The following is a 14,945-nucleotide window of genomic DNA, read 5'->3' as shown; positions in this document are numbered from 1 at the left end:
CAAGGTTTTTCTCTTTGCAAAGGCTGACTTGGGGCTGGAGGTGTGGCTCAAGTGGTAGAGTATCTGCCTAGCAAGCATGAAGCCCTGAGTGCAAACCCAAGTACTTCCAAAAAAAAAAAAAAAAAGGCTAACTTTACCTGGAAGAATCTGCTCAGTCTCTGCCTTAATCAAGTGACCTAAACGAGCTTCTTTGTTGATGAAGCAAATTGAATTCTTCTGCCCTTCAGTAGAATGGTATAAGAAGAACCTAGCATCACTTGTGTGGTTTCTGCCAAAGTTTATCAACCAAGTCTAATCATAAGAAAAACAAACTCAAATTTAGTGATATTCTACAAGAAAAACTGGCTGTAGTTATCAAAAGTAGTAGGGTTAATAAAGTCAGGAACATAGAGAACAGTTTGGGATAAAAGAGCCTACAGAGACGTGTCAACTGTTCAGGGCTGGATCTTTTTGTACAAAGGAAATTGTTGGAATAATTGAATGGGATCTGAGGATAATAGAAATGTTTCAGTGGCAATCTCCTGATTTGATTATATTGTGCTGTATAGGAAAATGTCTTTGTAGACAATACATAGCAATGTACTCAGCTTGGCAACTTCTAAGTGGTTCATTTAATAAAAACCAAAACTTTATTATTGTGCTCCACTTGTAACTCTTCAGTAATTTTGAGATTGTTTCAAAACAAAATAAAATTTAAAAATTGTTACAGTTTTGTTTAACTGTTCACATTTCCATAGTGCACAAGGATTTTAGGTGTTGAAGACAGTGGGTACATAAGGATTTTGAGGTCTGTCACTACAGTTGTCTGTTGTATGGTCCATCCTATCTTCCAATAGCTAGAAAATATATTTATTTGTGACTGCTAAGAGCTAATTCTTCTAAATTGTATATAACTTGTCATTTAAATACTAGAATCCCTTTGTTAAGTTACTCTAATACCCAAATAATGAAGAAAATTCAAAATAGGAGAAAATGGTAATAAAGTCTTTGAGTCCTGAAGAAGTCTTTTTTTAAAACTGTTAGAACAGATTTTAGGAGAGCATGATAGGTGGATGCATTCAGTGTTGAGAACACTGAATTGGTCACTCCATCTTTGCTCTTTATCATCACAATAAATTCTTCTATCTTCCCAGTCAAAAAAAAAGTGAGTATGTGCTTTCCATCACACACACAAAAAAAATTTATATAATTTTGACTTTAAATGCTTGGTTGGAATCTGTTAATTTGAAGAGCATGCTGCTACATACGTTTTCTGGTAGAGCACTCTTGTAAGGAGATTTGCACAGCTCCCAAGTCCATTCTTATTCATGGTACTTTCTGAACAGTCCAGTAGGTGGTAGTCAAGGAGAGGAACAGGTCTCATCCTTCCCTGTCCCCAGGCCAACCCACAGACCCATTTGAAAAGGGAAACAATGTGGATTCAGCAATGTGCCTTCTCTTTCCTGACATTAAGAATAGGATTTCTAAGGTTGTTGTCTCAAAATGGATACTTAGGCATAGAGTAGCTATCATAAGAAAAGAGCCAAAAATAATGTTGTATGTTTACATGTGACTAGGCAATGCTCTGAAACGAATCTTCTTTTTCTTTATGATTTCTAGAAATTCCACTGATTTTATACCTCTTTGCCCTGATTTCTATGACATGGCTTTGGGGAGGACTGCATATGGCCTACAGACACTTCTGGATGTTAGTTCTCTTTGTCATTTTCAACAGTCTGCAGGTAAGCCTTACAGTTGGTAACTGATAGCACATATTTAATAAATTCAAAACATAAACTGCCAATGTTAAATATATGAGTCCATGTAGAGGTAAATTTGCACACATAGTAACATCACACAGTTGTGGACTGAAATAGTAGGATAAAACTTTAGCATTTGACATGTAGCTAGTATTCTAACTTGCTCATCATATAGATTGGGAAAACATAGTATTTATTCTCCTTCATTTGAATAACGTCAAAGTAACTGCAAAACCACATTTCTTTTTCAGCAGGATTGATGTTTATAAAATTTGCAGATCGTGACCATGTAGGACTTAGCACAGATTTGGACCGGGGTTGTCTAGAAATTAGATCAATTGAGGAGTGAAACAGATAGTGATGTTTAAGCAATTCCCTCTTAAGTCTAATGTTTAGTAGTACATGAGAGTGTTTTGGCTTACCAAAAATTACTTCCCCAGTCCAGAAGTACCCAACTTAGTTTTATGAGCATGCTTGGGTATCATAATAAAAGCTAGATAGCTATAGCAAAAATTAAAGCTGATTTTTTTTTTGTGGTTTTGTTAAATGGAAAAGTGTCACATCTCAAAATTAACAGATGGAACAATGAACACATTTTCCTTATTTTTCAAGACAAAAAGGTCTACCTTAGACTAAAATAATGTCTTAAATTTACCAAAATTACTTCTGTATAGTCACTGTTGTGGCCACCATCTTGCAAGGAGCATGTATAAATATATACATACATACGTACAGGATTATAACACACAACTGAAATATAAGTCAAAGCATTTTTAAGGTTTTCTTTTGGAGAGAGAAATTCTTTAGTCAGAACATTGGTTATATGATGGAGTCTAATCAAAGCCTAATACCAATTTAGGAAAGGAAAATACAAAATAACATCAAGTTGACACAAGATGACTCATGGGCATCTCTCTGTAGGTATAATTATAGTTGAGCACCTACTACCTGCCAGACGGTGTGCTAGTAATGCCAATACCAGGGAGAAAAAAACAGTTGGCTCTGTAGGATCTGGTGATTCAAAGGAATAAATAATTAGCTACAAGAATATACTCTGGCAGGTGACATGTAAACAAAGCATTATAAGGGCCTATTTTCCCTGCCTGTTGCTAGCATGATGAGCTGAGCCTAAAGTTGAGCCTTCAGGTCAGAGGCCCTGTCTTAGTCACCTTTGAATCTCTAGAGCCCAGTGGAACTAAGATCGAGGTACACATTGACAGCCTGCAGATGTGTTTTATTTGGCAGATACGCAATGGTACACAGAAGTGTTCTGGATTTTTAAAATACTTGCTGCAAAGTTTTAAAATTTAGAAATGTCGCATCAAAAACCTGAATGTCCAGCTCTTCTTAAAGGCAATGCTCACATGGCAGCAATTTTCAAGTCCTGAGCAGACGCTGCCCCTTAGACGGAGTATGTGACCTCAAGTTATACCTGATGTACTTCATTCATCTTCCCTGCCTAAGTTTGTAACATCCTTAATGCTTGCTAAATGAATGAGGAGTATGTGGCTAGAGAAGGGTATTTCAGGCAGAGAAAACAGTGTGAGCCACAGCTGCAAAAAGAAAAGTGATTAATCTTGTCTAGATTAAGCAAAAGCTCTGAAGGAAGGAAGAAAGGTTTTATAACCAGAAAAGTAGTGGAAGAGGAGACAGAAAGGATAGATTGTCTTAAAAGCCAACTCACCGTACTCACAATGTTAAACTTAAACCAATAAGAATCCATTAGCGTTGTGATTATTTGTTTTATCCTGATTTCTTTTATCTTGTCAATTTTTAAGTCTTCTTCATTTTGAATGAGATAACTTGCTTGCATGAACCCTTTAGAAGGACAACCAGAAATGTTCAAGAGAGGATATTACAAGAAGAGCTGCTGTGGGCAGGCAGGATTTTGTCATGATCTAGACTATACTTATTTTGGCAGTGTGCCTGGGAATAAAAAGTAGGTGACAGGTCTCAGAGTTGTTGTAGAGAAAAATATTAGTGAAATTTGGTTAGCAATTACATATCAAGATGTTCAGTGCAAGAGAAAAACATCATTTATAAATTCCTGGCTTGAATAAATGGCTGGGTGCTAACACCTTTAGTCAAAGAGGGAATCACATAGTGAGCAAGGGTCTAGGGAATCTGCAGCAAAGTTGGTAAGATTTGGGAAACATTGGTAAATACACCAGTGTTTTCGTAACTAAGAAAAAGATTGTTAATGAGTGATCAGAGAGCTAGGAAGAGAAACAGGGTAAGGGTCTAGAGCTGCTAGTAGGAAAGAAAACTTCATAAAGAAGCAGCACCTCCTCTGGCGAGTGTGGCAGAGAAGTTAAAGAGGATGAGAACCATGGAGCAATGTGGTCTGAAAGCGTTGGTTCCCAAACCATGGTGTACATTTGAACTCCACAGAGAGGCAGTGTTAAAACACAAATTGTTAGGCCCTACACCCAGAGTTTCTGACACATTAGGTCTGGGTGGACTCTGAAAATTTACATTTCTAATAAGTTTCTAGGTTAGACAGGAGTCATCCAGTTTATAGTGCCACAGTTGGAGAAAAAAGTTAAATGGAGAATGCAAAGAGAGGAAAATAATAGCTAGGAAAGGAGGTTGGTTGGTTCAAAGGAGACTTTGGGTTTTAGACAGGTGTAGAACCTGCTCACTGTCACAGCAAGTTCATGGATGAGGCTGGAAGAACAGAAGAGGTGGGGGTCTTTTTTAAGGAGGAGGAGAGATGTATCCTTCTCTCTCTAAGACTGGGAAAAGAAGGAATGGCTGGTGGATATGAAAAACTGCTCTGGAGCTGAAATTTGGGATTTGCATCTAACTCCCTCTCTTTTCTCTTAAGACCAGCAGCAAGGTCATTTTGGGAGAGAAATAAGTTGAAAGCTTGCTGTAACAATAATAAAAAGTATGAAGCAGTTTCTAGGCAGAAAGCAAATAGTTTAAACTATGTTGGAAGGTGGTCAAGAAACAGAATGCTTAGAGAGGAATCAGTGGAATTCAGTAAAGATTAAATTTGTAATCGAGCCAGCCAGCAGTAGTTAAATAAATGCAAACCTTAAGATTATAATGGTAGCTGGTGTAACCTATCGAACTACACACACTGGAAAAAAGTTATGGAGGTTTTCAAATAAAGGAGGACTGTTGAGCCTTATACTACATTTCATTGAAAGACATAAAAAGTTATGATCTCATTCTTTAAGGACCTTATTATAAGCTAAGTAAAAGTAAAAACTAAAAATACTTCAAACTCATGTTTAATGAGCTTGCTTCAATATATGTGACATTACTGAAGCAATGACTGTTTGTACCACTTATGCTTGTTACCTGGAACATGGGCACATTCCTGGTCCAGGTGCTCAGTGAATCAGTCCTAAAGGCAATATCTATTAAGAAACACTTGGAAAATACCATTTTTCTAGAGTTTACTGAGGTTCACTTAATTTATAAACTGCCTCAAGCATTCAACTTAAGCATTTCCATGGAATATAGTTTATAGAGTAATAAAATTTTCCAAGTATATTCTATGAATATATTTGAAGACTTAATGGTTTTGGTTTTTGTTTCTGCTTTTATTGGCCTTCATGTTTCTTTACTAGCACTTGTCAATATCTGTGACCACAAAATTATATTATGTACCTTGTGCTTGCCTGCTGTATTTTGCTCAGAGAAAATAACTGCCTCATTTTTTCATTCAGATTATTATGATCTCCATAGGCCCTGTGAGACTGAGAGATGGAAAACGTATTTATATAATCTGAATGTTTTTGTATTTACTACTTGGTGCATTTTAAATAAGTAAATCTTGATTACTTCAAATATTATCAAGAATTTATCTATCAGGATGAATATGGTGCAAAAAATGCATACACATGTATGTAAATGCAAAAATGATACTTGTTGAAACTGTTCCAGGAATGGGGAGGGCGATGAAGGAAAGCAGTGTGTGGGGGGGGTGAATTCAAGTAGAATATATTTGATACATCGTAAGAATCTTCATAAATGCTACAATGTACCCCCACCCAGCACAACAATAAAGGGGGAAAAAAAGAATTTATCAATCACTAAATGATCAAAGCTGAGCTACCATATTTTTCATGCATTTGAACATTTAAGAAAATGTACATGAAATATTTTATAAAGCATGATAGATACAAATGCAAAAATGAGGTTAGAGTAAAGCCATCATTGTAACTATGTCTATTAATATTCATATTACTTAATAGTCACAATTTATCTGTTAAAAAAAAATATTCCCCAAGAACTGAACTTTGACTCAAATTCTTACTGGCATATCATTATTTATATGTTCTCAGTTATTTTCTAAATTAAACTGTTGGATCTCAAAGGTAAGGAGAACATAGAGAATGAAGGTGGAATATGTCCTTTAAGCTAATTCTCTGGGAGTGGTTCCTAATCTCAGTATTAATAGATAACATGTCAATATGACTATAATAATTGTGTTTTTGATACTTCCCCATGGTGCTCTTGATGTAAGATGAACAGATCCTGACATTTATTGTACTTTATTTTATGTCAAATTATTTTGTTAAGTTTTTGAAACTTTAAAAAAGAAACAGCTGCATACTTGCTTGACTAGGAAGCTCAAGTACCAAAGGCTGCAGGTCTCTTATCTTTCAGTTTGCTGAAAGGGCTTTCTGAGCACACGGAGTGTGGTGGCTGCCATCAGACTCACCTCCTGCCAGCTTTCCAGTCTCCACAGGAAAATAACTTATTACCCAACAACAACAACAACAAAAAAGTCCTATGAATGATTGAATCCCCCACCTTGGGTCACATCCCATCTAGGAACTAGTCAAGTAGTAACTAACTACCCTGGCCAGGCCTGGGTCATGAGCTGATTCCAGTGGTGGAAAGAGTCAAGATGATCTCATTAAAACCACAAGGAAAGGAACTTCTTTCTACCAGAAGAAGGGATTCTCTTGCCAACAGGAGATGTGAAGCCAAAATAACAGATGTCCACTCTACATACTTTCTAAATCATCTTTTTCATTGATCCAGTTTTTGACAAGGCCAAGGATAGCTATTGTCAAACTACTAGAAAATTTCATCAGTGCAACATCAATTTATTATGACTATTCTTACAGCCCGTCATATAACCAATGTCTCTATATTGTCTGCAAGAAATTCGTAAGAGACTTTTTTAAATTTCCTGTGCCATTAATCCAACAACCTCTATTTTTAAAAAAATGAGGTGAGTTTGTTATTGCTAGGTAGATTCATGCTAATACTTGTAGATGCTAAGTTTCTTAAATTGTTTAAGCCAAGATATATTCAAATTTGTATAACAATGAGTGGTGATAATCACCAAATGCAGCTGGTAGGCACTGGTGGAATTCTATCAGTCCTTAAAATACTGAAATAGCTGCTATCCAACCCTCCCTCACATGTTCCACACTTCCATTCATTTCTGTCACAAGCATCCCTAGACTCCTGGCAGCTGAAAAGGCTGGTCAAGGCACCTCCAGGATGCTTCTCTGGCAACGGACCTGCAGCCACTCTGATTGAGCAATACCTGTGCCACAGTCATTATTAAGTATTTTGTACAACTCCTAGCTATGATTATGTTCTCTAATATATTTCTATGTTTCACTTGAACCAGTCAGATTCAAACTGATATGCAACATTTCTTTCAAGAGTCCTTCGAGGGGCTTTCTCACTATTAGAATTTCACTGATTGAGTTTCGTTACCAGCAGGGAATTCCACATAAAGTAATGAGGATAGACAGCAGTAACAGATGTGAACTTCTTGGAGACTGGTAGAGAGTACGTTTTTGGAGAAGGTTCATATACACAAAAGCAGCTTTCCAAACACTGAAATGTATTCTTCTTAGAATGCATACATTGGCAAGGGAGCAGAATTTTACTTACTCCTGGGATATGGCACTTCTTACTGTGTCAGTTATGAGATCACATCTTCATAGTCCTGTTTGACTGTCTCTCTGGAACTGACTTCTACATGTACATGTGGTCTTGAGATGTTCTCTGGCAGTTGTTGAAGCATTCTGCATTGCAGAGAAGGGAGTAAAAAATGTGGAAGTTGTAGCTAAAAATATATAGCCCCACATTCAGTCTTAGGATCAGTTGGTTAAAATCGTTGTCATTCTTAGCCTCATGTCTTAAACTGCTAAGTGGCTGGGAAGTAAGTGACTCAAATTTGGGAACAGTTTCTTCTATTTTTTTTAAATTGTTCTTTGGTGACCACTAGAGTACCTGGAATGCAAAAACATTTCTCTTATGTAGAAAACTTATGTTACTCTCTCACACACAGCTGTGCCCTCTGGTTTTCCTTTCTTCATTCTTTCCTGCCTTCCATGTATCTTTTGTTGGTATATATTGAATTTCATGTTTAAAACTAAAGACATATTTTATATGAGATTTTTCCCAAATGAAAATAATCATATTTTCATTTGAAAATTGAGATATCATAAGAAATGGAACATATTTATTTGTTCATGAAAAAGTACAGATTCCATCTCAAATGGAATACAGAAGCAAATTAAAAATCCTCCTTTAATTTTCTTCTGTGAATATTCCCATTTAGCATCCAGAGGGGTTCAGTGCAGGTGTCTCTGTACAGATACACTACATATTTATTCTTGGCTGCTTCCTTTTGAGGATAAACAGCTCTTGGGAAATACACATTGTTAAATAATCAGTTACAGAGGACTAATTGTTTCAAGGTACTCCCTTTGCACTTGCTTTCTGACAGCCAATAGTAATAAGAAATGTCACTTTGTTTCCATTGGAGACCAGCACATGAACTATTCATAAAGAATGGAAAAGCAGTCCTCCCAGAAAAACCTGGAACAAACACATAGAAACCAGGGGAGGTTGGGACTCTATCATGGTTTTGTCCCAGAGCTATGTCAAGTTCAGTGGAAAAAAATGGCTGCACTTGCTTTAAGTGAGATTAGCAGAGTCTAATGAATGGATCCTGTACTCTTCAAAACACCCCTGAACATTTCAGTAACTTTACAAATAAAAACATAGAAGCTGAAAGGAGGAAGTGTGTTTAAATATTCCAGTATTTAGTAGCATCTGGGCTGGTGAGCATCTCTGTGTTGATGGGAAATAAACTTTACTGCCATTGACAGGGAATGGCAATGCCTCACATTGCCTCCTTATTAGCCTGTGTATTGGTCAGTCTGACTTTTGCAGACAGACTTCAGGATTCCAACTTGTATGCATTGGGTTCTCCAGATACAGGTGTCAGTATCTGATCTGCCAGTAAACAACTTCCACCAGAGTGGCTTTAGTAATGCTGGGCTTGATACCTGGCTCTGTCCATCCAAAACAAGACCCTCCATTTCTCCTGCTGTAATCCTTTCTTTTAGGGTTTGTGTTGGTTTGATTTTTGGCAGTACTGGGGCTTGAACTCAGGACCTACACCTTGAGTCAGTCCACCAGACCTTTTTTGTGATGGGTTTTTTTTTGAGATAGGGTCTTTTGAACTATTTGCCTGAGCTGTCTTCAAACTGCAGTCCTTCAGTGTTCTGCCTCCTGAGTGGCTAGAATTACAAGTGTAGACCACCAGCACCTGGCCCTCTTTTTTTTTTTTTTCTTTCTTTCCCATTTTGGATGTTTTTTTTCCTGGGCCCTCTATGACCACACTTTTTGCCTATTAACTATTAACCTTTCCTGTGCTTCTGTGAATCTTTAACTGCATAAAATTCCAGCACACTCTGATATTTGAAATAGCAAGACTACAAGATTTAGAATAAGCAAGATGTATACTTCCTCTCTGAAACAGTTTTGGGAGGGCAAAGCATAGAGCTATGTGTAGAGCTGGTTTTTACCTGATCATTTAGATTCCTTGCCTTTGTGTTAGTTTTTAATTTTTCTAGGGTCTTAACATTTATTCTTATCTCTTGTATTACTCAAATATTGGAGTAGGGAAGGTACTTTTTGGTTTATAAATACTTTTATACTCATATTTCACAGTACCATTCCTTAATGTTGAGCTGTCACATTCACTAGAATAAGCATGTAGTTAACTGCCAGGCAACCTCAGTTCTACTGAACAACTTGAAATCTTGGAGCTTTCATTATCTGTTTTCCAAACAGAAGTGCTAATGCTGGCCCTAAGTTTTGTCCTAATGATTATGTTAAAATGTAAACTACATAATGTTTTCCAAATGCAAAGCATTATACATGAATACATGAACAGAAAGAAGTATTTGTTTCAAGAACTATAACAAAGAGAAATGAGAGGCCAAACAGATAAGATGATAAACTTGATCTTTGAATCTGCTCTTAGCTACTGGTTCTGCCCCTGAGTGATCTCATCCACTCAAGAGGTACTCTCTTCATGCAGATCCTATAGGTTCTCTGTGAGAAGCATCAGTCCTGATGAGGCTTGTTTATAAAACAGAGCTGTTGTATGTCACTAATCTGCGTTTAAATATATAACCATACCTTTAGGTTCAAGCAAATAATTTATATGACTGAAAAGGGCTTGTGGTAAGATTATAGAGATTAGTTCTGTGTAGCAAAAGAACTGGAGAGTAGATTCCTCCTGAAAGTTCTCAAATGCAAATTCAAAAGCAAACACTGTTTGGACCAAACAAATAGCTTTTGTAGGGTAAATTCCCATAGCTGGCAGTCAGAGTACAACCTCTGGATAAAAATATGTTCATATTTCTTCCTCTAGAGATAACTTCATTTTCTTATGGAAGGCAAATGGAATATGAGCAGATCACCTTAGAACAGTTGGAACTGAGTTTCAGGCCTCCTGAAGGTCAACCTAATTATAGTTTGAACCCTCGTGGGACAAACTGGAAGTTTGTTCAAGGAGCCGAAGTGGGCTCAGTTGAAATCCTGTTATGTTTTCTGGAGACTCCTCCTTGGCAGACTCTGAACTCCCATTTCTTCATTTTTCAAAACTAGACTCTTGAATCCTTTGGTTAGGTTTTTAGCTTCTGAGCAGCTGCTTTCTGCTTGGTTTTTGAGCCTTTTACCCCCCACACAGGCAGTTTCAGAAATGGCAAATGACTTTATAGTTTCCTTTTTCTTTGGAATCTTCACTGCCCAAGTCAAGTGCTGGTTCCTTAAACTCTTTCTTTCTTTCTTTTTTGCTTATTTGTTTTTGTTTTTGTTTTTTGTCTCTCCAGCTTAGATATATTGGTTCAAGTACCAGCCTACAACTTTTTGTTCAGCAACTAGGCATCTCACTGTGAACTGGAAATTCCCCAAAGGAAATGAAACACAGAAAAAATAAAACAGCACTGAATATGAGACTCCCCCTCAATGGGTTTCTTTCTGCCCAGGATCTTGGTCCTTTCAATACTAGCTGTTTTGATTACCTTCTGATGCCTTTCAACCTCTGTTTGGTTGCTCTGCTTTTTGGTATTGTTGCATGTGTCTGAAAGTATTTTCTCCTCAGTGTACTTAGTGAGGTTAATCTGATATAAACTACTCCATTAGACTAGCAGCAAAAGTCTAAATGAATTTAGTTCAAATATTTCACCAATTTTTAACTTAAACTGAATGCATGTTAATAAATGACAATATTGAGAACCACAGCAGTTCTTCAGCTATATAGTGGGTACTTTTTAAAGACATGCACTGAGCTGTCATCCCAGGAACATCATAGTGAAGAAGCCTGTGCATGTGACGTCTTATTATCAACAGATGAGATACACCTCATGTCTTGCATGCCACCAAAAATTTCAAAAAGACTTAGGAAAATTGAATAAAATATTAGAATTTATAATCAATCAATCAACAATTAACATTCAGAAATGGTATCCTGACTACAGAATGACCACATGCTGATTTCATAAAACTGAGAAAAACCAATAGGAAAGACAGACTACCAATACAGAAAAGCAACTCAAGGAGCATGTCCAAAAGATTACTGCTCTAGGAAACAGGTCTGCCTTCTCAGAATATGGATAGGAAGATGGTATTTACCATTATACTGGGGAAAGAAACTTACATAGCATGAATTTAAATATGAAGTGAACTTTTCTAAACCTCTTTAGATAGATGGACCAGGGAAGTTCTGTCTTCAATCCTTTAGACTAAATCCTGTATTACAGTTTTCCTTTGCAAATATTTTAAATAAGATTCTCTTTACTTTGAGAAATAGTATGAAATAGTAAGTTCAGGCAACCTCAATTCAATATGTTAGAATATGTTAGAATCCAAATCCTGTATTTTTAGCTTTGTGATTATAGCAGGTTATTTAATTTTCCAAAGTGGGAATAGCACAATTTACTTTACAAGGCCTCTGTGAAAATGAACTGAAAAAAATATTAAAATTTCTTGTACTTAATATGTGTATAGAAACATGAACTGCTCTTCTCCTGTCCCTGAAGTGACACTATGATTACATGTGGATTTTAATTTAAGATAATTTCACAAAAATACTCTGAACTTCAGCTATTCATAGACTATCACTGAAATTGTTGAGTATTTCTCTAATTGCTAATGATTCAGTCTATTCAGACGTCTGGTTATGTCACAGTCCATACTCACTGAACTACCAATGCAATGATCTTATTTGGCAACAACACTCCAGGGGATAAATACTATATAAATGTGATGTACACATAAAATCTATTAGTTATACTTTGACCTTTGTTCCATAACTAATATTTTAAAACATTTAGGGGCAATAAAATACTGTCACTTTTGGAAACTCTCATGATGAAGTGGTGATACAGATAGTTCCTGATTCAGGATGGTTTCACGTAATCACTTTTTTACTTCATGATGGTGTGAAAGCAGTGCACATTCAGTAGAAACCATCAGATTGTGAATGTTCAACTTCTCCAAGCTAGCAATATATGATACTCTCTCTCATCACTGAGCAGTTATGAGGAGCTGCAGCTGCCAGTCATCCACACCACCTTGAGGGTAAACAGCCAGTGTTCTACAGGATACTGTGTAGCTTGAGTTATGCTCTTCAGTAGATTAGGTGAATTAAATGCATTCTGACTTGCAATATTTTCAATTTATGATAGGTTTACCAGGATATAATCTCATAATTCAAGAAGCATCTATACAGTGAAGCATTGCAAAAAGGGTGCATAGTATTTGATTTGACATGTGATACTTAGAAAACTGGTGAAAATTAGCATCAGTTCATTACCTCTTTTAAGGTTTTTCAGATTTTTGTTTCCATGCTGATTGCCTCAATAGGGCATTCATAGAAAAGGAGAGTACTATCCTGGGAATAAAATTAACTAATAAAATTCTTAAGAATAATAGATAAAATTGATATAGTAGAATATTAAGATAGATTTTGAAAAGGTATATGAGATAAAATTCAAATTTATTTAGTCATTTATGGAAAAAGTAATTTTAATTCATTAGATAATTCCTCAGTAGAAACTTAGTAATATAAAAAATACAAAATAGATTCTAAATAGTTCATTCTTTGAACCAACATTGCCCTGAAATCTTATATCCATTTGTTAAATCATTCAAGAGCATCCATGTGTCCAGAATGTGTTTCTGTGTATAAATGTCAAACTGTACATCCTATGCTCAATATGTATTTTAATAAAAATCACACAATAACACTAAGGTTTATTAAATGTTCATTATGTGGAATTGTACTTGGTTTATTTAATCCTTGGTATAATCCAGCAAGGTACATATCTCCTTTTACATATGGAGAAACAGAGACTTAGAGAATTTAAGTTACACTTGAGCTGGGATTCTACAAACTGTGACCAGTTCACTGTTAGGCTATACAGTAGCAAAAGGTCACAGACCCTCATGTGTTTATTTCTTCCAAAGTACCTTCCAGAGATTGTGCTAATAATAACTATTCAACAAATGCTTGCTAAATTTTAAAATTTGCTCAATTAAAATGTGTAAAAAAGAAAAATGAATTAAAATGAATAAAGAAGCAAAATAAACATGTAAACTATTACTTCAGTTGTAAAATTAATGCCTTTTGACAAATGTTCATTTATTTTAACACTAGTATTCATTATAAATTCCTATTTCTGGAAAGAACAGTCTCTTTTTGGCTTCATTGAATATCTTTATTGAGCAAGCTGGGGAGCAGTAGTGTCATGTGGCAGATCCCACTGTAGACAAGGGGTTTCACAATGGATATACTCCTGAAAACTTATTTTTATATCCTTCATTTCCCTGGTTTTGTAATTTAGGCAGTCTTAATAGAAATAACCTTGAGCATAAGTCAAGTTAGCAAGTTTCTGGTGGTTACTCCAGACACTTGAAAACATTGAGAAAGAAAAAGTAAAATAAGCATGACTCTTGCCCTCAAATGCAAAAAAAAACTCCAAAGGAATTGGGGGAAAATGATGTACCTTTTGCTCCCTTACCTTACTTTCCCCATTATTTTCTTTTCCCACTTCTTACTGTTCCACTCTCTGAAGCCCATGCTTTTAACTGCTGTTGTACTGAACTGCCTTCTACATAGACCATTCTATCTTTTTATATATAAGATAGACCTCATTACATAGAGAAATATGAGACACCTAGAGACTAAGGCAGGGCTGTAAGAAACCAGCCATTACATCTCATGGCCCAGGCTTACACACATCTAAGAGGATGCCTGGTTTAAAAAGCATCATGATTTGAGCTAAACAGGAGAGGTTGAGTGGGTTCCCAAACCCCTAGTAATATTCTTATCCATGAACTCCACTGTTTTCTGATATCCTTAATACTTAGTATTTTTCCAGGAATATCAACTGATATTAACATGGGAGCAAATGCACAATATAGTTAATATTTCTAGGAAAACACTAGAACTCTGTAGTTTTACTTTTTCTACTTAATTGGTCATTGCAATAAGAAGACAAAGACATAGTGTAGTTCCAATAAGTGGGGCTACACAGGCCATGTGCTATGATGGAATTACTAAAAGATAATAGAAACTGTGGATTAACTGTGTTCAACCCAAGAAATAATTGTCCCAAATGTCTCTGGGTCTCTTGAAGGGAGGAATTGGGGTGTAATAGTTTGGATATGAAGTGTCTCCCCAAAATGCTTATATGTTTGGGGTTTGATCTACAACTGGTTGTTCTATTTTGGGAAGTTTTGAAAACTTTACATGGTAGGATCTAGCTGAAGGAAGTAGTTCACTGGGGATGGGATATTAGGGGTATCTTCTCCCTGACCCCTTCCTGTCTGTGTTTGCTTCCTGTCTGCCATTAAGTGTGATCAGCCTCCCCCTCCATCCTCCTGCCCACCATGATGTTCTGCCCAAGTGTATCAGAC

General features: G+C 36.2%; 1 protein-coding gene and 1 long non-coding RNA gene across 6 annotated transcripts in view; one reads left to right on the top strand and one right to left on the bottom strand.

Moving 5' to 3' along the window:
• The window catches only part of Adgrv1 (adhesion G protein-coupled receptor V1), a 609,243-nt gene that overhangs the window by 538,592 nt on the left and 55,706 nt on the right, over nucleotides 1–14,945 (top strand). For all 4 annotated transcript variants that reach the window (XM_074077095.1, XM_074077094.1, XM_074077093.1 and 1 more), the window contains one exon: nucleotides 1,600–1,721. In XM_074077095.1, coding sequence (XP_073933196.1) covers nucleotides 1,600–1,721 — 122 coding nt within the window. The remainder of the gene's footprint in view (nucleotides 1–1,599; nucleotides 1,722–14,945) is intronic.
• LOC141424172 (uncharacterized) overlaps nucleotides 1–14,945 on the bottom strand; it is a 50,485-nt gene that overhangs the window by 29,722 nt on the left and 5,818 nt on the right. Inside the window, exon 2 of one of the 2 annotated variants that reach the window (XR_012449114.1) lies at nucleotides 7,614–7,747. The exons of the other annotated variant lie outside the window; for it this stretch is intronic. This is a non-coding gene — a long non-coding RNA (uncharacterized lncRNA). The remainder of the gene's footprint in view (nucleotides 1–7,613; nucleotides 7,748–14,945) is intronic. 2 annotated transcript variants of the gene reach the window in all.

Source organism: Castor canadensis, chromosome 6, assembly GCF_047511655.1.
Source record: "Castor canadensis chromosome 6, mCasCan1.hap1v2, whole genome shotgun sequence".
NCBI classification, from domain to species: Eukaryota; Metazoa; Chordata; class Mammalia; order Rodentia; family Castoridae; genus Castor; species Castor canadensis.
Note: the sequence above shows the minus strand (reverse complement) of the source record. Positions and strands in the feature narration are given on the sequence as shown.